The 27,726-nt window shown below is 40.7% G+C and overlaps 1 protein-coding gene across 7 annotated transcripts in view; it reads right to left on the minus strand.

Moving 5' to 3' along the window:
- Window positions 1-2,233: 2,233 nt before the first annotated feature.
- Window positions 2,234-27,726, minus strand: part of BANP (BTG3 associated nuclear protein) — a 254,011-nt gene continuing 228,518 nt past the window's right edge. For all 7 annotated transcript variants that reach the window (XM_027847684.1, XM_027847683.1, XM_027847681.1 and 4 more), the window contains 2 exons: window positions 15,384-15,527; window positions 2,234-2,939 (listed from right to left, as the gene is read on the minus strand). In XM_027847684.1, the coding sequence (XP_027703485.1) occupies window positions 2,868-2,939; window positions 15,384-15,527 (216 nt within the window). In that variant the 3' untranslated portion in view covers window positions 2,234-2,867. The remainder of the gene's footprint in view (window positions 2,940-15,383; window positions 15,528-27,726) is intronic.

Consider the following 27,726-nt stretch of genomic DNA (forward strand, 5'->3'; position numbering starts at 1 on the left):
TTTTCTCTACTTATCTGGACCAGCACTAGACACTAGAGATGAATGGGGAGGCATGTTTTTTGCTTTTTTCCTGAGAGACAAGAGAAAATAAAGTGTGAATTTCTCAGCAAGTGTATTTCTGGCAACACAGGCTCATCAATCATAGATTCTGAGGTGGAAAGGACCTGAAATCATCTAGGCCATCCCCTACATTTTACAGATGAGAAGACTAAGTCAGAGAGAGGTTAAATGACTTGCCCAGGGTCACACAGTTAGTGAAATGTCAGAGGTGGGATTTGAACTTGGGTCCTCCTCACTCCAAGTCCAGTGCTTTATACTTATTATGCCATGCTGCCCCTAACAACTGATATTGGGTTGGCTCTATGTAATTCATAGTACAGTTATCATGATTTTGATGCAGAGTAGGGGTGAGGGGATGTAGTTTTCATTCAACTCAGGGATTCAGTTTCTTTATGGGCAACATGGGGGTGGGCGTGGGAGGCAGGCTGGTGTAGTACAAAGAGGACAGGATTGGGAGCCAGACTTTGGACATGAAACCTGGTTCTGTTCCTCCCTGTCTAACCTTGGCTAAGGCATTTCACTTCTCTAGTTGTCTCCTTGTTCACTGTAAAATGGAGGGTTGGGCTAGATGTTCACCAAGATCTTCTACCTAGAAGTCAGTGAAATGACGTGGAGGATCCCTCGAGGTCCCAACATTCCATAATTCTTATTCAGAGAAACCTGAATTATTACTATTTTTTCAATCGTCTCAGTCTCCAAAGATGAAAATGGGTGGCCCTACTCAAGTAAATACAACAATTCAGTATACGATTTTTCTATACAACTACTTAAAAATATTAAAAGTGACTTCTGGACCTTAAGATCATGTGTATGTATTTTCTCAGTGATGCTTTAAGATTTGAAAATATACTCAACCAATGTATCATTCACATCTGTTCCACTTGCACCATGGCAAACGAGGTTACTTGCAATAGATTCCTCAAGTCTTAACGGCGAATCTCATGTAGAACACTCAAATGCTGGCAAGACTGTGGTGTTTGGACAGGAAGTGTCCTGCAGCAAATATGAGTGCAGATATTTCAAAAGGACTCAGACTGAGCTACTCAGTAAGAAGCAGGCTTTAAACCGGGTACTGCCACAGTTATTGTGTGCCCTGGGTTAAGTCACTTCATTTCAGTAACCAGGGGCAAACTCTCTATAAAATTATAGACTATCCTCTCCATCTCCCAGGACTCACCCCTGAACACATGCTAGGGGATGATGCATCAGCAGATTGGGAGATTGGGTGTTCTTGCCTTTGTCACCACCATGGTGAGGAAAAGGATGGTGGGCTATGAGGAGCACCTAATGGGAAGAGGAAGACAGATACATGCATGGGAAGATCCCATGCATGCTTTGGGCCATTCTTGGCCCAACAGCTCCACTGAGAACTGTCATTTCCAGAGAATACTTTCCAGAATAAGAGTTCAGATTTTCCAGGAGAGTTTCCCCTTCTTCAGCCCAAATGCAGGTGATTTCATTGAGATGACTCAGCAGGGTGGAGGTGTGATTCGGGAGATCCACTCCCTGTACTGACCCCAAGGATGCCACCTCTGGTCCCTAAAGCTCCATGCCACTCCCTTTTCTGCTCAAGCCCTCAGAGCCACAGAAAGTTAAGGCTATAGGAGATAAGCAAAATTGACCAAAAGAAATTAGGAAAGACACCCCTGCCCCTTTCATGACCTAAGTTATTCCCACTTGGGAGATGAGCATATCTCCAGAATGGGACACAAGTGCCCTGGTATAGTATTTACCCATACTTGAGGGGACCTTAGTCTTGGACACTAGTGACAAGCTCAAGCAGCCTGTGCTGTTGCCCCACACATACACACATATGGATGCTTCCCCAAAGCTGGCCACTACCACTGAAAGACTCAGCTTTGCAGGAGAAGCTCTTGAGAGATGCAACTACAGGGTTCTGTCCATTTCTAGAACCAATATATGGGAAACCATTCGCACCAGTTCCTTTGAAATGAAGCTAACAAGTACCGTGAGTACCACCAAGAAACACCAGAATAGCACCTTCTAAGCAATGACTGAGACTATAAGTGTGTGGGCTAGCGAGCTCCACACTTCATGCCAGGAGTGATGTCAAGTTTCACTGAAATCGAACTCCCCTAATGTCAATAGCATTAAAGCTACTGTGTTCATAAATACACATTTATTTCATTAGAAATGCATAATTACAGTTCAATAGCATTTTCTTCTAGAAAAGTAGTTTAAGCATCAATTCCATCAAAATTGTTAGTAGTCTTTTTTTCAAATACCTATTTTCATTACACTGAACAGAAAACACTTAGCCAAAGGCCTCGGATACTTACACTCATTTTTTTTTTCCAATTTTTTTTTCTTTTTGTTATAAACACCATAGCAAATTAAAAAAAGCCATTTAAACAATGAAAAATATTTTAGTTCTTGATTTTTCTATATGTAGCAAAGTATCTGCTCCGTGCTTGCTTCCATTCTTCTCTAGACTCCCAACAGTATATGACTCAGAAGAAATGGGAAGTGCTGCTGGTGGGGGATGTTAATTTATTTTTGAACTTTTGATTTTGCAGGAGAATTTTTTTTGTCCTTGGAGGAGGATTTCGCTGTCTGTAAGTGCACTCTAACAGAATATATATATATATATGTGTGTGTATATATATATTGACCTCCCATGCAATAAACCATGAGGACAACACGGTTTCAGAACAATGATCATGTACAGGGGATGCCAACCGGTAAGGCCAGCGATCATTTTCCCCCTGGGTCTCTGGGTGGAAGCCATGACCAATCAGCACCGCCAGGGTAACTGGATCCGCAGCACCTGGGTCCTCGTTTCTGGCTCACTGGATCTGGATGGCGCCATGCTCAATCTGCATTTCTGGCTGGATAGTGGACTGAAGGGCATCCGAGCTCTAGTACAAAGTTTTAGAAAGGACATCTATCAGGATATATGAACAAAAGTCACTGAACAAATAGAATCAAACCACCTTCAGGCCCCCTTCTCCCCAGACATGAAATTGTCACCAAGAATAGTAAGAACTCACAGATCTCCCAGCGTCCTGTTCACTTCTCTCTCTTTTTGCACTATTTTCTCATGCAAAAATAACACCACTGCATTAATAGAATGCTTTACATACATCACTTCATTTTGAGGTAAGTGGCAATATTAATCCCATTTTATAGATGGGAAAAATGAGGATTAGACAACTGAGGTGACCGGTCTAAGGTCACCCATGAGAATCAGAAAGACTTGAAGCTGATCTTCTGTGCAGCTAGGTGGCGCTGTAGATAATGCATGGGTCCTGGAGTCAGGAAGACAGGAATTCAAATCCTACCTCTGACATGTATTAGTTGTGTAACTTTGGACAAGTCATTTATCCTCTGCCTGCCTCAGTTTCCTTAAATGAAAAAAGGTAGAATTATAACACCTACCTCTCAGGAATGTTAAAAAAATCAAATGCAATAATATTTGTAAAACACCTAGCACAGTGCCTGGCACATAGTAGGAACTAAATAAATGCTTATTTTCTTTTCTCTCCCCGATCCTGTTTCACCTGGATGACATAATCCATTTTGTCAATTTTTCTCTTAAAACAGCTCTTGTGTCTATACCCACCCAATATTCTTATTCACCTGACAAATTTAGACTTTCTAATCTATATATTATATCTTTAGTAACACAAATATGGCATTATTATTAAAAAAAATTTTAAACCTGTGGAGTCCCTTGGCAAAGACTCCAAGGATAAAGAGAGGTTCTTAAAATATATATATAGTGACTTTCAAGAAATGAGACAGGTTTTCTTGAATAAAAATAAGAGATGGCACTTTAAGGTTTGTGAAGCACTTTTACATATACTCTCATTTGAAGGACAGAGAATTATGTGATTCACTGCTAGCAGAGACCCAATCCAACTCCCTCAATTTATAGATGGGGGGGGGAGAAGGAGACAAGAAGAGGGAAAGGAGAAGGAAGGAAGGAAGGAGAGAGAGAGAGAGAAAGAGAGAGAGACAGACAGAGAGAGACAGAGAGAGAGAAAGAAAGAAAAAGAGAAGAGAGAAGGGGAGAGAGGAAGGTGGTGAACTCTTCATGGTTACACAGGCACTAAGCAGCAAAGGTGGGAATTCAATCCTTGGGTACTTTTAATCCAAATTCAAAAACCTTACCACCATGCTGGTGGAAATCAATCTCCTTACTTAAGAGGCCAATTAGAGAATCAGTGATAAACCTCTTTACAGAGGGATGAAAAGGAAAAGGCAGAGAAAGTGAAAAGTTGCTGTGCTAAGATTTTTTTCCTAAAGACAGCAGTCAGACCAGCTGCCCAGGCTACCTGCAATTATCTAGTAACACCTGGAAGGGTAGGAGAAACCATATTCTAGTCTTGAACAGAACCAGGGCATGAGAGACCACACCCTCTTCTGGTTGCCACACCTGAAGAGAACTGTATTGGATTGGGGAAGTGGAAGGGAGCTAGACTTCTTCGTCTAGAGATAAGGACAGGCGGCCAATGGCCAGAGCCCACTCCAAAGAGCTTGCAGCAGAGGGTAAACATAGCTTAGGAGTCTAGAGCTAAGAGGCTTTTATGGAAGATTAAAAGGTAAGTGGGACAAATAAAAGATGGGATGTATCATAGAGGGAGTGGCCCTCATTATCCTGCAGGACAGCAAAGACAACTGGCTTGCAAAAAGGCTTAAGGTGAAGGACCAAGAAGGAGTCACTGGGGGAAATCAGAATGCTTTAAGGGTGTTATCAGTGAGTGCACACATTCCATTATGTTCCATTCCCCATCAGGGATAAAAATAAAATCCTGCCTTGGATGGACCATAAGGTTGACCCAGTAAAGCTATTCTCCCATCTTTAAATTCTTTGTATCAGACTAAGGACAAGGTAGGGGCCTAAAACAATGCTATGATTGCTGCTTAAGCTAGTAACTAAGCCATGAGATGAAAAAGACAAAGTCTGCAGGATTGAGAAGACAAACTAAGAAAGAAAGAAAGAAATACGAGCTACTATTTATGAAAGGTAGAAAAAAGAACAAGGAAAACGACACAAAGGAATGAGTAAAAGAAAAGGAGAGGAAAAACCTATCTCCTCGTTAGAAGAGAAAAAACAAGTTGACCTTAAAAAAAAAAAATTTTATACACACACACACACACACACACACACACTCCTCAGTTCACTGGGACACGTTGGAAGGAACTTGTTGAATGGTAGAATGGAAGAAAATAAAGATGTACCAGGATTGAACATTTTATTATATCACTCCTAGCATTCCATGGTATCATATGAGACATACTCTAGAGTCATTAAAAGAACATTGGTTTAGAGTCAGAAGATGGGATTTTGAGTCAGGAATCCGACACTAGCTGTGTGACCCTGAACAAGCTAAGAAAACAAATAAACAGAAGGGGAACAAATCACTTTACCTCTTTGTTGACTCAGTTTGTTTATCTGTAGAATGGGGGTAATACTTATTCTACCTAAACCACAAGGTAGTTGTGACTAAAGCACTACTAACCTTTAAAATATTCAACAAAAGAACATTATTATGATGACTATTAAAGCATATTACATCTATCAATAAGGATTTATTAAATATCTAGTATGTCCCAGGCACTATGGTAGACACTGGGGATTAGAAAGACAAAAAATAAAATAGCTCCTGCCATTGAGGCGTTTACATTCTCAGGCGCAGAGACAGTGAGAGAGACCAAAACACCGGCCTGCTTCCCTAATGCCACCCAGCAGGACTGTTCAACAAGGTGCTGTTTAAAGAATCACTCCTTAAGAGAGTGGAGAAGGGCAGAGGTCAGCACTGCCAAAGGAACCCTGGATCTACAGGGAAGACAGGGCACTTCGGGGAGGGGGAGGGGGAGGGGGAGGACTCCTACTAAGGATCCAGATACTAAGTGACTTAGGGATAGGAGACAAGTCAGAAAGAGGCTGGAACCAAGGATGTGCCATCACAACCATAACCACAGATAGTAATGTTAACAGTGTTGTTGTTAAAAAGTTACACATTTGTTTTATCATTATCATAAGAGCTGCCATTTACATACCAGTTTAAGGTTTGTGAAATATATTACAAGTGTTATTTCATCCTTACAAAGAAGTAGGTACTATTATTATCCCCATTTTACAGATGTGGAAACTGACATGACTTGTCCAGAGGTCACACAACTTGAAAGTTTTTGAGGCAGGACTGGAACCCAGGTCTTCCTGACTCCAGGTTCAGCAGTCTATACAATGTGCCTCCTAGCTCCTTCCTAAGCTTTAGAACTAGAAGGAACTCCAGAGCTTGTTTCAGAAATAAGAACACCTGAGGACCAGAAAGATGAAGTGATCTGTCCATGTTATACTCATCTACATAGTGTAGGAACAGCCAGGATTTGAACTGAGCCCTCTGATGTCAAAGCCCTTTACACGGAGCTACAAGCATTTGAGTACAGATTTGCAGGCTGTCTGTGAGGGAATATTTCCTGCACTCCTGGGTGAGATGGGAGCGGAGACTGGTCAAGTTTAAAAAACATGATAACCCTCAGAAGATAACTAGATAACTCTTGGAACCCACAGCATCAGGTAACACATTTATAACTAAAATAAGTTGAAAACTTCAAAATGACATAGGTTTCTTCTGACATGTAAAAAAAAAATCCTTACAAGAAAATTAGGAATAATAAACACTTAAAGAAGTGAAGTAAAACAATTTCCACATCTGTTTTTGAGGATGTCTGTGCTCCTCCTCGAGTGTGAGAAAAACATGCCCCCAATATCTACGACGGGCCAATGGAATTAAAGATGGCTGGCCTCCCAATGACTTCAAATATCAGTTTCATTCCATTTTTGTAAACAAAATAACCAAGTCATCACGCAGACTTTGGATGTAGCTATATACTCTTAAGAGCACAAACTATCAAAATAAGTAACCGCTTGAATGTAGGGCTGACTATGTGAGCCCATTTGTGTCTGGATGTGAAGATCATGGAGTTAAAAAAAAATGAAAAGAAAGTATTTTTTTCCTACTGAAATTGCAAACTTCAGCTTTCCTATCTACCTAGTGAGTTGCACTGAATTGACTGAGACTGCAAACGTTCTGGACGAGCCAAGTAAATCATAATAAACACAGGTTCCCCTAACTTATCCTATATAAGGCCGCTAGATGGCACCATAAATACAGTGCGGAGTCTGGAGTCAGGAAGACCCGAGTTCAAATCCAGACCCAGACATTTAATAGCTTACCTTACTAGGACCAACCTCTCAGGATTGTTGTGAGGATTAAATGAGGTAATATTTGTAAAGTGCTTTATAAGCCTTAAAGCACCACATATATGCTAGCTGCCATCATCATCATCATCATCATCATCATCATCATCGATTTTAGGTGCGAATGTCTTATGTCCAAAGGAAATTATATAATATATAATTGTATAACCCCTTCCTGCTTCTTTTGTGCCCCACTGCAACCTCTCTTGTAATGTTTTGCCTCAGTTTCTGCAACTGTAAAATGGGGTTAATAATAGCATCTACCTTGTAGAGTTGTCCTGAGAATCAACTGAATATTTACAAAGTGCTCAGTACAATGCCTGGCACATAGTAGGTGCTTAATAAACACTCATTCAATTTCCATTCCTTTCCTTTTCTCTGATGTACCTCATATGCTATAATAGATGCACACTAAATATTTGTTGGTTGGTTGATTGGGAAAAATGTTCGAGATGCTTCAAATAACCTCTATTTTCTCTAATGGAAAAAAAAAGAGCATTTTATACTCTGACTGGGTGAATTAAGGCAAAGGGGATTTGCAGGTATCTAAAAGCAAACAAAGGGCAGCTAGGTGGTGCGGTATATAGAGCACCAGACCAGAGTCTGGAAGATTCATCTTCATAAGTTCAAATCCAGCCTACCCACTTACTAGCTGTGTGACCCTGGACAAGTCACTTAACCTCATTTGCCTCAGTTTCCTCATCTGTAAAATGAACTGGAGAAGGAAATGGCAAACCACTCCAGTATCTCTGCCAAGAAAACCCCCAATGGGGTCATGAATCAGACACAACTGAAAAGTGACTGAAAAGGCAAACAAATTAAAAATATTCATGACAGCCCTTCCACATTCAGAATATTATTATCAAATAATATTGATAATTACTAATTAAATAATTTTTTTCAATAACTATTTACTAATTATCAATCAAATGATTATAAAATAATGACTAACACTGGTAAAGAGGCTAATAAATGCCCATTCTCTTCAAACAACAACTGGACACCAGAAAGGAGAAGCAACTAGATAACGTGACAAATGCACTGGCTGTGGAATCAGGGGATCTGGGTTCAAATCCAACCACTGACACTTATCTCTGTGACTCTGGGCAAATCACTCCCTTTCTTTGCTCGGTTTCTTCCATCTGTAAATGAAGGAGTTGGCCTAGAAGATCTCTAAGATTCCTTCTAGCTCTAAAGCCTATGATAGCTGACGGAACACTTGTATTCAGACCTCTGTGCCCAGACACATGAATCTAATAGGAAATCCTAATCAGTAGTAATTAAATTGACAGTAGCATAAGATTTAAAAGTCAAGAGGGACTTCAGAGTCTAACCCATCTCCCTAATTGAAAAGAACAGGAGTGACAAACAATTAAGATTGGCCCCCAAAAAGAGATAAAAGATGCCCCCACCCACCCTGTTTGGCAGAGATGGGAGGTGTATGGGCGCTGAACACTGCACAGATTTTCAGACTTTTTTTAAGTATTGATCGATATTGCTAGGTTTTTTCCTCTTCCTTTTTTTTTTAATATTATTTCTAACATAGGAGGTCTCTCTGGGAAGGTGAAGAGAAATTCTGGTGATGTAAAAAAACAAACAAAAAATATCAATACAAAATGTATTTTTTTATATATACACTTCGACATTTAGATCGTGGATCACAGAATGGAAGGCCTGGAAGGGTCCTTACAGATTGGTTGGTTCAAGCCCTTTAACTTATAGCTGCAGAAAAATGGCCAAGAGACAAGGCACCTTGCTAGGTGTCCCACAGAGTTCTGAACCCAGATCTCCTTCCTCCCAGTCTAATGGACTTTTTATTATATCAACCTACCTTTTCTATTTGGGGTTGGGTAGGGAAGATATTTTATAAGAGCTACATGTCTTTTCATATATAGATTCCTCTCCTTAACTTTGTATCAAAGAATGATTTACAAGGAAACTGTTTTTAGCTTCAGGCTGGGTTCTTCTCCCTTTTTTTCACCATTTAGTTTATTCCTCCATCTTGTTTCACATTCCTTCCCACGTTATCTTGAGTGTGGTATAAATCTTTGTGGTTAACCACACTATTGAAACTTAACACAACGCAAAGTATCACAAGTGTCTTTAGCTATCATTGCCAATCATGTGGGAAACAGATGCATGTGCTTAGAAATGGAACGAGCTACCCACTCTGTGGCACATGAGGTAAAGTGAAGAGATTAAACAACAAAAAAAGCTCTAAAAAACCCAAAGGTTCTCTCGAATTCGCCACTAATAGGAGGGTGTTCCAAGGCAGAATGAGATTTGGCACTGAAACAAATGCTTCGCTAAGACCAGGCCCATGTTTTGCCGGATACACAAGACATTACCAAACAATCCTGTGTACTTAATTATTATCTAATGCTCTATAAAATATTCATGAATTTGATGGAACATTTAAAAACAAAATTCTTAAACTTTAAAACACCCCAAGAACCACATATGAATATATTGTTAAAGTGGCCTAGAATAAATGTCAAGAAATGTTATTTTAAACCCTCAACAACTAAAGATGGAACTTTGCTCTTTACCACCTAGGTGACCCTGGATGGGTCACTTCACATGTGTGAAGATGGAAATACGTAAATAGCTTGAGCTATGCTGTGGTGGCTCACATGCCCAAAAACAGAAAAAAGGAGAGGAAAATGTTAAGCCCATAGAAATGAAGACAAGATGCAAGCATCTGAGTCAGCCAGAACAAGGAAACACACAATCCTAGAAATAATTCTGGGTTTGTCGTCCAAGGACCTACATGCTACTATCTGCTACTTTTATGGCTTTATTTCTAGGCCTGTTTCCTGATCTTTGAAATTAAAGGGTTGGACTAGAAGATTTTTATGGGTCATTCCAGCTCCAAAAATTCTATGATTGTATCATGTACTGAACTATGGTGTATTGCCATCGATGCTAGGAGCTAAGATTGTGGGCAGCAGTGAAGGATGGAGAGGAGAGAAGGAAAGGAGAAGGGATGGAGTGACAGAGAAAGGGAGGAAAGAAGGGAAGAAGCAGAAGGAATTAAGTGCTTAGTATGTGACAGGCACCATAGGAGTCAGGAACATGCTTAAGTTAGCTGGGGGTGCAGGATGGGGCATTAGACTAAAGTCAGCAACAGATCTGGTTGTCCAAAAGCACATGTGAATTGAAGATCAGCCCGAAACAGTCAAAGATGCGAAGCAGGTGGGTAAATAGAAGACACAGTATACACAATAACTGGGGTCAAGATTAACAATGAATCACACTAGAAAGGAAGAGAAAAAGTGGAAAACAAAGTACACCGTGAAAAGCGAGTAATTGAGCAAGAATAGATTTGAGGACCCAACACCAAGGACAACTTCAGTCTAGGAAAACTTTTCATTTTAGCCAGGAAGCTTCTTATATGCTTTTTTTTTGGGGGGGGGGGGGGCGGGAAGTGGCAATGAGACTGCGTCTCCTTGTCTTGCCTAGGCTGGAAGTACAGCAGCCACTCGGGCTCAATCCCAGTGCTGAACATCACTTAAGCTTTAACCAGCTCCATTTCTGAGCTACGCCAGTTGGGCCCTCTTACAGGACCTCACCATATTGGTGCAGGATTGAGAAAGGGCTCTAATCCTGGTGCAGCTCAGAGCTATTGCACTCAGGTGATCCACTAGCCTTAGCTTCCCTCCCCACCCACCCATAGCTGGGATTACAGGTGTGTACCACACGCCCAGCGTTTTACATGAAAAGGAAGCCGAAATTAAGATTTGGATGGCCTATTGCTACAATTGGAGGCAGATAAGTGGGGGTCTAGTTGAAGCAAAAAGTGTGTGAAGAGAAGTAACAAAATACTACTAGATTTTGATGGGAATATGGAACACTTTCACAAAGGAATTTAAACTTGAATAAAATTGTAGAACGTGTTCTCTTCCAAACTGCAGTTCAGTCATGTGACTGTATGTTATGAATCATAAGGCAAAAACTGATCAATGTTCAAAATGCCTATGTGCAAATAGGCTGGACCAATGATACAGAGATGCTAAGGGTCAGGGAGATGAGCAAAATGTTTCAATTTTCTTAAAATGGCAGAAACGAGTCAGGAAGTTAAAGGCTGCCGAGGGAGCCTGCCACTGATCCTCAGAAAAATCCTAGGATGGAATGGGCAAATGGGGATTAGAGTGATAAATGACCTTTGAGGTCCCTCCCAACTCTAGATCGATAACCCTATGATTAAATGGACAATTTGTGAGCTCTGAGGGAGGCAGTGATTACCAGGAGTCATGCCGAACTAACCTCATTTCCTTTGATCTTTAAGTTTTCCAAATGACTACATTAGACAAATGCTACGGAGACCTACATCTGGAATTCAGCAGGGTTATCTAATGAAGATTCTCCCATGATATCCTCCATGGGCAATGTGTACAAGTGCAGATTCACAGCACAGGTAACAGGATGGTCACATCGAGATAATGAGCAGATGAATAAAAACACATTTATTATGTACCTACTATGTGACAGGCACTGTACTAAGCAATGGAGACACAAATACAAAAGACAATTGTCCCTGCCCTCAAGGAGCTTACATTCTAACAGGGGAGGACAACACAGAGAAGAGACAGTGAGTGCAGCCACTGAACAGTCACAGGATTGAGGTGTGCTTTCCAGGCATGGTGGCATTGGCTTATTTTATTACTGCAGTAAAAGGTGGAAAGGGGACAGGGATGGGGAAGGCAGCACTTGCATGGCCACAGCATGAAGGTGAGCAGGAAAGAGAAGCACAGGGCTCTGGGTCAAGCTAGAAATGGTGAAGTCTCACCAATCTGAAGCCCGGCACCCAGGGCGGAAGCCGACATGCTGGGGCGCAGGTGAAGGCTGAAGCGCAGGACCATGGTGTGAAGATGGCCGGGTAACAGCAGCGAGGGGGCTCTGAGTCAGGCTAGAGAGGGTGAGGTCTCACCAAGCAGGAGCCTAGGGCCCCAAGGCAGAAGGTGGAGTGCCAGGCTGGAGGCGCAGGCTGAAGCACAGGAGCATGACATGGAGATGGCCGGCTAACAGCAGCGAGGGGCTCTGAGTCAGGCTAGAGAAGGTGAAGTTTCACCAACCAGAAACCCAAGGACCCATGACGGGAGCTGAAGCACTGGGCTGAAGGTGGAGGCTGGAGCATAACTGATCCTCCGAAAAGTTCTAGAATGAATTATTAAATGGATAATTTGTGAGCACTTAGGGAAGCAGGGATCCCCAGGAGTCAGCATGAGTTCACTAAGTCATGCCGGATTAACCTCATTTGCTTTCATTCACAGGGTTACTAGAGTAGTGTATTAAGCCAATGCTATGAAGACATACATTTGGATGTCCTCAAGGTGACTTCTGTAGGCAAGAGGGAGAAGTGCAGACAATAGGGTGAGATGACCAAATCCAGGTAGGGTATCAATGTCAATCTGGATGGAAGTCTCAGTGAGTCAATAAACATGTATTAAGCACTAATTCTATGTCAGGCAATGTGCTCAGCACTGGGGACACAAAGAAAGAAAAAGACAGCCCCTGCCCTCCAGAAGCCCACTATCCAATGGAACAGGACAAATATGAAAATGAGATAAACCCTACATATGTGTGTTTATCTACCTATAGCTATATCTATCTATCTATATTTATTTATTTATTCATATATGTACATGTATATGAAGTAGATGGAGTGTAATCTCAAAGGGGAAGGCATGAGCAGTTGGGGAGACCAGCAGGAAGCCAAAGACACTTAGAGGTGGGTGAAGGGAGAGCATATCAGGCATGGGAGACAGCCAGTGCAAAGGCCTGAAGACAAGAGGTGGGAGGGTGTGAGAGGAACAGCACGAAGGCTTCCTCATTAGACTGGGAGCTCCTTGAGGGCAGGGATTGTTTTTACATGTCTTTGTATCCCCAGCACTTAGCACAGTGTCTGGCAAACAGTAGATGCTTAATACATGCTTATTCATTGGCTGATGAGGTTGGTATGGATGGGCTGTAGAGTGCATGGAGTGTAAGAAAATGGGAAAGACGGGAACTGGCTAGGTTGTGAAGAACTTTAATGCAAAGGACTTTATGTTTGATCTTGGAGGTGACAGGAAGCTAGAGTTTACTGAGCAGGAGAGTGAATGAGGATGGACTGGGGCAGGCATTGACCAACTACTGCTAGAGTCCAGGTGAGTGGTGATGTCGGCCTACACCAGGGTGGAGGCTTGGTGAGTAGAAAAAAGGGGACAAATAACTGAGATGCTGTGAAGGTCAAAATGCCACGATTTGGGAATGTCATGGGAGGAGAGGCAAGTGAGAGTGAGGAGCTGAGGATGACATGGGTTGTGAGCCTGAGCTCCTGGGATCATTGTGGTGCACTTGAGAGGACAGGAAAGTAGAGAGGACAGAAACAGAAATTGAGAGCTTGAGGGGGGAAGAAGAATGTAGACAAATAATTGTATCAGTTTTGGACATGCTGAGTTTGATAAGTCTACGGGATACATAGTGTGAGATGTCCAAATAAGGAACTATCATTGACCCTGTTCTACTGAACACTTTTATCGGTGACCAGGACTTAAAGATATAGATAAACTACTTATCAAATTTGTGAATCTCATAAAAGTGAAAGGGACAGCTGGCATGTTGGATGACATTTCATCCCATTGGTCAAGTCTACTAACTTGATTAAATTCCATGGTAATCAATCGATGTCAAGTCCTGCATTCATGTTTAAAAACATCAAATACTCCACCAAGACAGGATGGAGAAAATGGAGTTACATACTAGCTCATGAGAAAATGAACTGAGCTTTTAGTTCATCACAAGCTCAATTACTCCAAAGTGATGTGATAGACAACAAAAAAGCCAAGCTGATCTTTGGCTATGTTAATAGAAGCAAAATGTCCAGAAAAAGGGAAGTGATCATTCCATTCCAGTCAAATCAACAAAAATTTCCTCCACATTGTACCAGCCTCTATACTGGGTGAAACCATCTTGGAATATCATGTTTCTTTCTGGGGACCATGTTTTAAACCAACAAAAACACTTGTACAGAAGGTTGTACAGGAGGATACTGATGAGAAAACTCCAAACCATGTCAGAATGAGTATCAGCAGAAAGAACTGGGAATGGTTAGCCTGTAGAAGAAATCACCTGGTTGATGGGGCAATAATTACTGCCTTTGATATTGGAAGTGCTATCATGTAAAGGAGAGGGCAAAGCTTATCCTGGGTGGCTTAAGTGGGCAGAACTTGGGCCAGTGATAGAAGGGAATCTAAGGAAAAACTCAACAATAATTAAGAGTCTCCCCCAAATGAAATAGATCTGCTCATCAGGTGGTGAGTTCACTGCCCCTAAAGCATCCAAGCTGAAGCTGGCTGAGAACTTGTTGGAGATGTTGTAGAGAGGATTCATGCACGGGGTAACGAATTGGGTAAGATGAGCTTTCAAGTCAGCCCCAAGTCTAAAAGTCTACTTATTTGGGTCATAAGGGCAACAAGAAGGTGATTCTCCACCACCTGAGGCAGTACTGTTGGACTGTTCACACAAAGAGTAGCCAAATAGAAGGGACAATCCCAGTAGAGGAGTCCTCACCTGGACCAGTAAATAAACCAACTGGCTCCAATTATAGCAAGAACAACATGGAGGTCAATGACTAAGGACTTAGCCAGAGTTGGAACATGGAGTAAAAGCCTCATCAAGGGTAAACTAAAGGGAGAACGAGTCTGAGGCCCAGGGACGAAAGATCTGAAATTAGGAAGAGGAGAAAGAATATCAGGTTGACAGGCCTGGACTGGGGAGGACTAGAGAAGAGAAGAAGACAGAGGCATAAGAGAGAGGAAGGGTAACCATGTAGCATGTGATAGGTAGACTGTAGGCTGGTTGGGACCTGCTGGTAGATAAGATCCTTGGGAGCCAGCAGGGCTCAACAATGTTAAGGACTCAAATGGAAACAAAACCCTTAATGTGATAGATTCAGTGTGATTTATCTTTTGATTTTTGCAAAATAAGAATTTGGCTAAAAACAGAGGACTTGTGGACTTCATTATGAAGTCGCTAGAAGCCCACCAACCCCCCCATGACCCACACCCTCCTTTATAATGTACCCACTTCCAATGGGGAGAGGACATACTTGATTCGTGCCTGAGTGGTCAGTCACCGGTGCCAACTGGACATACTGGACCTGGATATCACTTCCCTGGAGAGGTGACCCATCGACTCCCGCGGTGGCTGGATCAGCAGAGGCTAGTGCTATCAACTGAGCACCTTGTAACACCTGCAAAAACAGCCCCAGAGAACAAATTGTAAATAACCACCACTACTAAGGCCAAGCACTACCTGCAGGTAAAAATGAGATATGAAAGGGAAGACTATTAATGATATTAAATAATAACCTATTTAAGCAAAAAGATTTCATTTTAATTCCAAATAAACAGCCATATTTTACTCCGTGGTAGCTCTGCAGTACTGAATACCCTTCAATCATTAGCTGTTGCACAAAATCGTTAAAGAAATAGTCCTGTCCTTTCAATTATTCCTCTCCTCCCTGGTAGCATGCCAACTATGGCCCTTTTGTCATCTTCATTTGTCATTAGTTGTTTCCTATTTTTGTTTTCCTGAAGGAAATCTGAACTTGTCTGAATCTTCACTGAAAGAGTTAATATTCAGCACACCTGGAACCATTTAATTTTCTTGTTGTCCCATTACACAACAGAACATCGCATTCCAAAAACAGCACCACTAAGCAATAGAATCCAACGATCCCTGGGGATGATGCTAAATACTTTTGGGTTCAGTTGCATTTCTTAAATTATTTTTAAATGATATGTGATTGGTAGATATTTAAAAGAAAATAAAACATACACACACAACCCCAAACTATTCTGCTATACAACCTGCCTCCAATACCAGACACGGACATAAACTCCCATTACTGTCAAAGGTATTAAATCCACATATCATACAGAGAAAGGATAAACGACATTTAAAGCTTTATGGAAAAAACACAAGGCCAGGACTTCCAAAAAAGACAAGCAGTAAGTCAAAGAATGTTCGTGGAAAGCTCACGGTAGAGATGATGCAGTACTGTGTGGCTATGTGCATTGTAATATAAAAGAGCCAAGCTGGTTTTAGTTCCCAAAAGCCTCCAAACTGCATAGTCAATGATGCATGGAACATACATGTGGTAAATTCAGAACATTAAGAAAAGAACTTGGATATAGTATTCTCTTTTGAAACCTTTTAAAAGGTGGCAAGGTCATATTTTTAATCTATAGGAAAGGGGTGGGGGGATAAGTTTAGGTGACTACAGAGACCTCATTAAGAGGCAGCCATCAGGGCTATCAGTGGCTCTCTGGTAAGGAAACCTGCAGCATCTTGGTACTTAGAACTTAACCATGATGTTCAGAGGGGAAAGGAGAAGAAAAAGAAAAAAGGAGTTAAGAGAAAATGGGTTGGATTTCAAGGAGCTCACAGTCTAGTTGGGGAGGTAAGACACAAAAAGGTGAAATAATAACAAGGAGAGACATATGGACTGGAAGGCTAACAACCATTAGTGATAATTCTACTAGAAATATCTTAATTAAGTCATATGGCCAATGGATGCTGTGAACTTGAAGGAGGAAGGGAGTACTCTGTGGCCTAGAGCCTTTTGTGAAGGTTTAGTAAGGGAGGAGGAAGGGGTGGGGAGTGGTCTACAATAAAAGATAGATCAAAAATCTGTAGAAAAACATATTACCAGCTTGGAGAAACGTGGCTCAGTGAGTAGTGGGCCATTACAGAAATGTGCCCTTGAACACACATAGTTTGTGCTGCTGTCCTTATTTAAGTAAACATTCTACTTGGATCAGAAAAATTTCATTGCTTTGAGAACGTGATGTAAAAATAGGCAAATGTCTGCCCAGCGCAGATTCCATCCGTTATAATACAAAACAATATATGTGGAAAATTATTCCCGCTCCAAAAGCAAGAGCTGGAAGTGCCTGAATCTCCAAGGGTTTTCCTTTGCTCTTGTTCTACAGCCAGTTCTTAAAAACTCTCACTAAAAAACTCTCCCTAGTAAACTCTACTCCAATCCCCAGAGGAATGATCCTGTTGGGGAATCTCTTTCTAGGAGAATGCAATGATGTAGGGAGGTCCCTGAGGCACCAGCAAAATACAATGGCAGGAACACAACACAGAGTTCTGACATGGCTGGAGATGTGCACAGGTGCAGTGACACAGGGCAAAGGAAGAGGACCAAACACACACAAACAAGGCTAAAAGAGAGTCACCCTGTTGAAGCTGAGTGCCTCAGCAAACTAGATGAAGAAAGAGGGAGGGGGTAGTTGCTGAGGTGGTTGTTTGTCCTTCATTCTTGAAGAGGACCTTGACATCAGGAAGCTGATGCCATGACCTGCAAGTGAATTAGATTTAAGTGAGGCAGGGCTGTGCAAAGTCAGCAGCCTCACCCCTTCTCCTCCAGAGCCCGGTGGCAAGGTATAGATCAGGACAACTGGCGATGGCCCTGGATGCCAGAAGGGAGAAAGGGAGGGACGGAGGGAGGAAGGGAGGGAGGAAGGAAGGGAGGGAGGAAGGAAGGAAGGAAGGAAGGAGTCTCACTTATCAGAGCTAGAGGTAACCAAGGGAAGAGTTAAAATTCCAGTGGGATGGGGGGGGAGTGGTCACAAAGAAAGAAGGAAGTGGGAGGAGTGAAAGAGGGTTGGAAGGGCTGCTGTCAGTGCATTTTATCTTTAAATGGCATATATAATCATATCTAAATTTGCATTAGTTTAAAACTTTTTTTTTCCTTCTGAGTTCGGTATGTTTGGGGGGGCTGGGTTTTTTTTTTTTTTTCCTATTCAGAAGGATTCAACTGACAGTTAATTTCACTAAAGCTTGCTTGGAAAAAGGATGAAAAAAGGTGGATTACACCCAAATTATGGTGTCCTTCAAAACAGGAATCACAATTCACACTGGTCATTGCTCACACATTCTGATCTAGTACACAAGTTCACAATTATACATCCAATGCTGACTCGAATAATTCCCGAAAAAGCTGCCACCAGAAAGCGAGAAAAAAACTGTTTTCAGTTTCAACTTTTTTTTTTCTTCTGCTCTCAAGTATGTAAACACACTGTAACTGGCCTGGAAATGATGTGCTTCATCCCGAGCAGTCAGTTACTGCATGGCTGCTCACTGTCCTAACTTCACTAACGTAAGGAGGTCAGCTGGTCAGTCAGCAATAGCTAAGAAACAACAGCACCTCTGGGAAGAGGGAAAGACGCCTTTCCCTGCCCTGGATGGGTTTGGCATTAAAATATATTTGAAAATATATCTAAAAGGAAGATGAAATCCAGTGCAAACCAACACAGGCATAAATCTCTCTACAGTTGTTGAAATGACCTAAATCACAGTGGGTTTTGTATCGTAATCTAAGGCGAAGTCATTGGAACCAATATGAAAGCCCAGGACATTTGGACTGGGAGAAAGGATACAAAGCCAGCAGGGATTACAACATTTTTGGTCTAACCCAGAATTGAACAGAGCCACTAGGGAAGACCAGAAAGGCCCATATAACACCAGGGCCTAACAGGACAGCTTTTCAACCTCATTCCCTTAAGCCAAATGAAAGCAGCAGCAGAAAGTGAGTATCTGAGGGGTGGGGGTGGGGTGGGGAAGAAAGGAAGTCTTCCTTCACCCTCAAATCCCTCTTGCTCTAGAATGCCCAGTATTTCAAAACAGGCCTTTCTTGCTTTGTTTGAAGACTCTCTCTTAAGCCAGGCTTGAAGTTAACACCCTTTTTAAAATCATTGCTAAGAATATTCATATTCATTAAAAAGAAAATGAATGTATTTAAAATGGACAAGCAGACAAACACTGTCAGGTACTCAAATGAATGTCTCATTAAAAACCAAATAATTGTTTGTTTTTGAAACGTCCTTTCCTTTCTTTTTGGCTACGTGAATTCCAGCCAGTTATCTCAGTTTGTAATGAAGAGAAGCATTCTACATGCAGGCAGACAGCAAGTATGTATGCTCTGCAGAGTTTAACAGAGGGTGCCTGGGCACATGGAGTCAGAAGACAGGGGTCTAGCCTTGGCTCTAACCCAAACTCCTGAATGGAGAGATATAGCATTACGTCCCGGGCTTTGTAATAATAACCTCTGCCCTACCCACCACTCACCTCTTTGATGAGATCAATCCATCAACAAGCACTCATTAAGTGTCTACTATGTGCCAGACAAAGGAGATACAAAAGACAAACAATGAAAACAATCCCTCTCTAAAGGCAAACAACCTGCACGTTTAGAAGTATAAGCAGAAAAAATACAGAGAACAAATACAGAAAAAGTGTTAGTTGGGGCAGGTCATAAAACACTGGAAAAACACTGTGCAAAATTTAAAATGCTATACAAACAAAAGAGGTTATTAAGTTGTACCACTGCCAGCAATTTCTTCAATAAACCAGGATATTTTTTGTGCCCTTTCTAATTATAAAAGGCAGAAGGATAGAAATCTCGCATACGAATAAAATGATCTTGGTGCCCAAGTTTAAAAATGATGGAGATTTGGTTGAGGTGCAATTACAAATAATAATCACATTAAGTTCCTATGTGATGGCTGTTTCTAGCAATGACCAGTGTTCCATTGGTATACAATGTCTTGGAGCAACTGCTATGCCAGCATTACTATCCTTTGAAACTAGCTAATACCAAAGTTCTGAAAATTACTCTTCAGCGAGGAAGATGTAGCCCAACTCCACCTCCCAGGCGACAAAATGTACAATTTCAATGACCTATGATAAAACTGCATGGAAATCTGGAAGACCAGTCCCTTTAAAAAATGGCCAACATTTTTAGTTCTTTTTTTTCTTTTTTGTAAAGAAACTACCAATAATAGTGGCCTTTTTCATTACCAGGTGATGTTGCAGAACTATATTGATCCAAGGGAATGGTTTAAATTTGTTTTTAGTCATTTTTTTTGATAAACAGGTCTGTTTTAAAACCATGATGTCCAAGTCACTTTTTAATATCAATGTCGACATTGAAAAACTAATGACAAGCTTCATTCAAGAAGGCCAATGTACACACAGGGCACACACAGAGTGCTCAGGGGGGCCTGATGGAGTGGTTTTCCTGCTGGAATTCACTAACAACAGCCTTCATCCTTGAAGCCGAGGTGGCAACCACCTGAGTGACATGAATTACTTACTGTAAGGCAAGGTAAAAGGGAAGTCAGAAACATGAGACCTCCACCTGGGATGAATTTACCTTTACAGAGAATTTGTTCTAAGAGTAGCAGAGGAGACAGTGTGGGTGGAAAGCGTACTCAGAACAATGGGTCAAATGCTATCCTTCTGTTACTCAGGCATGCCTCTTACCGACCTCAGTCCAAATATTCCATTGAGAATAGATGTGTGTAGGTGGAAAATCTTACATGAAGGGCTTACACCCTCAGGACTGCTATTAAAAAAAAATGGGCACATGATGTACTTAAAACGAACAAGCAGGCAAACACTGTCAGGTATTCAGACGAGTGCCTTGTTAAAAACCAAATAATCACTGGTATTTTAAATGTCCACATGAGGAACGGGTCAGTGATTACAAAGATAAAAATTAACATGATATTCACTAGGATTCAGAAAAGTCACAGTAAATCCTATCCTGGGCCTAAGTATCTCTTAGTGGCTTGTCCAGCAGTCTGGCATATTCTTCCATTCTCATCCTTCCATTAGTAGAGGAACCCAGATGTGGTGGAAAGACTCAAATCATTAAATACTTGGTATCAACATTCACCCAGATTCCCCAAGTTAGGAAGTTGAAAATGACTTAACAACAGATAGTATTTATTCAAAGAGTCCTCCATCTATATTGATCATCTACAGACTGAGTCCTATTTCTAACAGACTCCACAGTACTACATGAATCCTTGGTGTTAGTGCCAACCACCACCAACTTTCATGGCTCCTAAAAAATCCAAGGACAAGAGAGAGACTGAATCTGTGATTTCACTGACATTGGGAACTATTGATAAGTGAAGTCCCTCTAACAATACAGACCTCCACTTTATCTGCAACTTAAAACCTTAAGAAGTTGTCTAGGACAGGTAAACTGACTTACTCAATGTCACAAAGCTAATATCTATATCTATATATCTATAGATATAGATATATATATATATATCTATATATATATGTATATCAGCAGTGTAACTCAAAGCCAGGTCCTCCTGACTCTATAAAGCCAGTTCTCCAACCAAAAACTCAAGTCTTTCTCAAAGAGAATATTCACTTTTATGTGTCCCCTTCTCCAATTTCTACCACTGACACTACTCCCACAGGGCCCTTTTCCCAAGTACAACAACATCACTACCTTTCAGTGTGAGAAGAAATATTGGGGACCATACAGTCCAACGACATCTTTTTCCAGAAGAGGAAAAAAGAGGCAAAGAAAGACTATTACTCAAGGCCTTAGAGCCTCTTTTAGTGAAAAGGGCACCATTAGAACCCAGGTCTCTTGACTCCCCGTTCAGTATTCTTTCCAATTCAATTTGACAAATATTGATTAAATATCTACTGTATATAAAGCACTACATCACACACCTTCTCTAACTCAAGTCAACAAACAGTTATTAGGAACCTACTATGTGCCAGACACTGTGCTAAGCCCTGGAGATACAAAGAAAGACCACACACAAAAAAACCCTCTCAAGGAGTTCACAGTTTAAGGAGGGGGAGGCAACATATAAATAATTACGTGCAAATAAGACACTGACAAGTCAAATTAGAGATAATCACACAGCATACAGAGGAGAAGGTGGGAATTTAGCTAAGCCTTGAAGGAAGCCAGGGAAGCCAAGAGGTGAAAATGAGAAGGCAGAGAATTCCAGGCCTGGGGCACAGCCAGTGCAAATGCCCAGAGTCAGGAGATGGAAAGCCTCGTGCGAGCAACAGCAGGAAGACCGTGTCCTATTTCTAGGTCTAACCACCCTCTTTCGAAGCTGCCATACTAATGGTTTTTGTCTGCCATCATCTGTGGACGTTGGCCATCCTCAGATCATTTTCATCGTCCTTCAGTCCATTGTTCTCCAGCTCTTCTATGCTCTTCCTGAGATGCAAGTAACCCAAAATGTCCAATTAGAAATTAAATTGAAATGTTACTTTAGAAACCGTAGAACAAACGCGCAATACTTGTGGATGAATTTGTTCTCATGCCTACTATATTTCATTTTGGAACTGTTGAGTAAAGAAACAAATTAAAAAGTTATATTACATTTTATGGCATGGAAAGTTGCCATCAGCTCCCCATTATTCACAATGATGTGAGGGACAAGAGCACGAACAATCCAAACATTACAATGCGGTCATGGTAGTTTTTTTGCTATCTCATTGGAAAAGACTAGGAATTAGGGTTCCAAAAATTTGAGTTCACTAGATATTGTTTCAGGTGGTTTCCCTCATTCTTCTCTTATGCTATCTCTCGAAGACCTACAGAAAATAGGAAATTAAAGGATATGATCTAACAAAAAACCCTATGAGGTAGAGATCTAACTGTCCTTCATTTTGCCCCACCCCCCCAAAAAAAGAAAACCACAATAGGAATAATAAACAAGTCTTTAAAAACCTAAGGGGTTGTCCTGACTCTCAATAGGTTAATCAACTGAACATCTATACTAGGGGCATAAGAAATGTCCATTTCTACAGTTATCCATTTGGTAGAGGAATGAACAACAAAGGTCAACTTAGTTATTAACTTTTCCTGGAGTTTCTTGGCAGATATCAGCTAAAAGACAGCGGTGCCAAGTTGTAGAGGATGGCAGGAGTAGAGCTTTGATGCCCTGTTGGAGAAGGGAAATGCTCTAGCTCTCTGGAGATCTCGTCGTGGGCACACCCACGATAGTTTGGCTAATTCTTCCTCCCTGTGTCCTACAACACAAGGGCCACTCTTATTCCCAACTCCTTCGCTGCTGGCGCTGTTCCTCTTAGGAAGCCTTGAGGGTTCCAGGCTTGTGTCAGGCCAAATGAATGCACAAAAAATATGTTTTAAAACAGAAAGAGCAAGTTCTACTGCAGTGCACAAGGTGGTCAGTTATATTTTTACTAATTCATCCAAGTCAAAGAGGAAATGATGCCTTTAAAAAAATTCTAATCTGCTGAGTAAAGCAAAGATAGAATGACTTAAGAGACTGAAACATCTTTGATCAAACTGTTGATTGATAAGATTGAAATACCAATGAATTAATGAGCACTTATAACTAGTCTACTTTGTGCCAAGTATGGCACCAATAAGGCTTGAATTTCACCCCTCAAGGAGCTGACATTCTCCTGGCAGAACACAACATGTTCACAGATAAACACATACAGGACGCATACAAAATAAACACAAAAGTGAGGCTGGTAAGGGGATGGTGACGGACACTAACAACTGCAAAGGAGGTGAAGGAGGTAGCCACTTAACTGAACACAGAAAGGAATTCCAAGGAACAGCTGAGGAAGAGAAGCAACCAGGCATGGGGGACCACCTGTCTGATGGAGGGGGAAGATGAAATTCCATGCATCTGCCTGGAATCTGCAGGGTGTAAAAGAGAGTAATGTATAACGAGCTTGGAAAGGTAGGCTAGAGCCTATCTAGAAAGACTCTAAAATCAACATTCGTATTTCATCCTAGACACAATGGGGAGCTTCTTGAGCAAGAAACATGGTCAGACCTGCATTTGAGGAATGTCAGTTTGGCAGCTGGGTAACGGACAGATTGGAAAAAGGAAAGATTGGGTTTAGGGACACTAATTAGGAAGCTACTGATGAGAGGCAACAAGAATGGTTTATAAAAGAGCAAACAACTAAAGAAGAAGAAAAATTATTTTCCAAAAAAGAATCAAATAAGACTATTGTATACACTCCTTAGGATAGGAATCCTGTCTGATTTATCGTTGTATCTCCCTCAGAACCTAATGTAATATATTGCAGAGAACAGGTAATGAAAGTCTATTTTATTATTAACTTTAATTTTTTTTCAAATTTTACTTACAAAGTAGCAATAAATACATTCTAAAATGCATTTAAAATAGCTTTAGGATACTTTAAATATGTCTCTTGCTCAAACTGAAAAATAAAATTTATATCCACACCTAACTGATGAAAACAGAAAATTCCAAGATTTCACATCTGTACAGTAATTTTACTCAGGGTAATTTTTACTTTTGTCTTTGACTTTCCTAGAATTTCTGGGGCAGGGGGAGAGGGGAGAATTGGAGACCTATGACTAGCTAATGCCAACAGAATGAATGCCCTGGCACATGGCACTTTACTGGAAAAGCCTCAAGAACCAGCTTAGCTGCATTACAAACCATCAAGTTGGGCACAGAGTGATAAAGTTTTGGTCAGAACCAAATTTTTTTTGGGGGGGTGGGGGGCAAGGCAATCAGGATTAAGTGACTTGCTCAGGGTCACACAGCTAGTAAGTGTCAAGTGTCTGAGGCCGATCTGAATTCAGGTCCTTCTGATTCCAGGACAGGTGCTCTATCTGTTGTACCACCTAGCTGCCCCAGAACCATTTGTTTTTAATTTTTAAATTTCTTTACTTTTAATTTATGAAATAAAAAAAGCATTTCCAAAACACAGTAGAATAAAAAAAGATGATTGCATATATCGCAAATCTATTATGTACAATTTCCTATTACTTTTAAATATAAATATATATATCATGTAATGTTTTTTCTTTTCTTCCCTCCCTACCCTCACCCTAGAGATGGCTACCATTCTTGAAGACCACTCGAGCTGTAGAAGGAAAATATCCACACTGATGAAATCAAAGATCCTTGAAGTAGATATATTGAACTAAATACCTGGTTAAGAACAGGAGCTCCTCACAAGAGATATTTGTGAGGTGCCTGGCACACAGTAGGCACTTAATAAATGCTTGTTCCTGGGGCAGCTAGGTGGTGCAGTGGATAGAGCACCAGCCCTGAAGTCAGGAGGACCTGAGTTCAAATCTGGCCTCTGACCAAACACTTAACACTTACTAGCTATGTGACTCTGGGCAAGTCACTTAACCCCAATCACCTAAATAAATAAGTAAGTAAATAAATAAGTAAGTAAGTAAATAAATAAATAAATAGATGCTTGTTCCCTTACCCTCCTCTAATCCTCTTCCACTGTTGCCAAGTGTCTGAACTACAGAATATAGCTTTTCTTACAATGGAATAAATTAATTCAGGCAGCAAACATATTTGAGAGGAGAATCACGAAAATACTCTTCCTTTTCTTTAGACATAAATATCACTTTTAGAGTGGTTAGGCTAACCCAAACCATACTTACTGTTTGTTCAATTATAGGTCTCAGAGAAGACATATGACATGTTGATTTTGAAAATTGCTGATAGATACATAAGATCATCATAAAAGAATCTGAGGAAGGTCTTTCATACAGTCACATGCTTAGTTTGGTTTTCTGATACCGTTTGGGGTTATGCATCATAAAACTGGGCTGAAAGACAATATCCTAATTGTCCAGCCATAGACTAAAATAATTATAATAATATTAATAATGATATAGTACTCTCTAAATGGTTACACAGCATCCTTTCTCAGAATTGCCTGAGGCATCCTTACAAATTCATGTTCACAACATCTTGGTAAATCAGAAAAGGAAATTTGGAGATTTGGAAGGAGAAATGGAAACAGAGTGAGGTTATGTGACCAGCCCGTGTCACATGGTGGATTAGTGGAACCTATACCAATTCTATTAACTCTTTGCTTACTTGTCCCAAGCAAAAGAAAAATGCTGTTAAGACTGCTTTAAGATATGGTAAGTACTCTAAAGCGATTACTGTATACTGCACCGAAAAGCAAAGTCAAGTATCATAAAGAACACAACTTTACAAATACAGCATCAGTTAAAGCAATGTATTGCCATTAAGATGGACTCTATTGCCTTGTGCCCTCTCCTCACAGACTTACTCAATTGAGCATTTATCGAATGCCTGCTCTATCTTACTGTTGTAGTTGTTCAGGCATTTCAGTTGTGTCCGACCCTTTGTGACCCTATTTAGGGTTTTCGTGGTAAAGGTACTGGAGTGGTTTGCCATTGTCTGAGCCAATGGACCTATTTTGTCAGGCTATATACCAGGCACTGTGCTGGGAATACAAATACAAAACTGAAAGTCCCTGCCCTCAACAAGCTTCCACTCTTGGAATGAGGGGGGGTACAAAGTGCCTAAGAAAGATGCAACATAGTCACAGTCAAATAAATACAGTATAAAACAACACAAATATATTTTCCAGAATTTTCATTAGAATTACTAAAATGTTACCCTTTTAAATGGAGTACTAATACATAACAAAAGCAAAGTTTAAAATATAGCCTAGATTTTTCTAATGTATTCCTCTTTTACATATTATTGGGGGGAGGGTGTTGCACGATATTAGAAATAACACAAACTCTGTCCTGTTCTTTTCTTATCCTCCAATATAAACAATTTCAGTCATTAGTCCTCATTTTGCTCTCATCACCTGTAACAAGAGAGGAAGGGTCAGGAAGCCTTAATAACTTTTCCTCTCGTATCTTCCAAAACCATTTGCACAGACATTTCCAAATTCTATATTACTAACATGATGTCCTCAATTGATTCCTTCTGAACATGCGAATGGAACTTTCTAGATACTATACTCATAAAAAACAAAAGTTTTCATAAAGAAAAGTTGCCTTCAATTTGCTTTCTGATTAAGTGATCTTTAAAGGCAATGGTTAAAGTGGTACTGGGTTCATGCTATCATATCTTACTTAGATATCTGGTTTTCTTTGTTGATCTTAGACTTAATATATTTTTCCTACAGTTTAAAAAAAAAGCCATAGCTACAACAAGAAATCTAGCTCTACTCAAGTATTCATGTTATTGTACTTTATGGTATATCCACTATTTCTGCCATTACTAGGTACTATTTGGTTAATTCCCTTTAAGACAAATATCTTCTCATCCTTTCCGAGTTTAGCTTTAGAGATTTTTTTAAATCTCCTTTTCATGTCTATGATACATATTAAGAGTCTCTTATGTCTAAAAAAAAGTGCTAAAATGGTGAGTTTGGGCCATTTTTGGCCACTTAAGAGTACCTAGTCAGGGGTCCCCGAGAGATCAGGATGCATTACAAGACGGTGGTGCAATTAACTGCCAGGCTATTCCACTCTATTGGACTCCCTTAATCCCAAACCTCCCTATTGCAGACATAAACTAATGGAAAGTTTCTATCCCCCCGTTTATGCAAAAAGAGAGTCTCAGACCCAGAAGCAACTAGAAAATTACTTGAAATATTCTGTCTCTGACTTTCTGGGTCTCTCTTTCTCTCCCCTACTCTCTTGTCTCTGTCTGATTCTCTCATTCCCTCTCCCCTCCTCACATGCCCTGCCACACCACTTCCTAAATAATTTTGACAAATCCCACAGCAGCGTTAGCAAAGTTAACCATTCACTATTTAGGAATCATAAGATGGGAAAGGGGGGG

This window comes from Vombatus ursinus, unplaced genomic scaffold (genome assembly GCF_900497805.2).
Source record: "Vombatus ursinus unplaced genomic scaffold, bare-nosed wombat genome assembly UNPS02005286.1, whole genome shotgun sequence".
Taxonomy (NCBI): Eukaryota; Metazoa; Chordata; class Mammalia; order Diprotodontia; family Vombatidae; genus Vombatus; species Vombatus ursinus.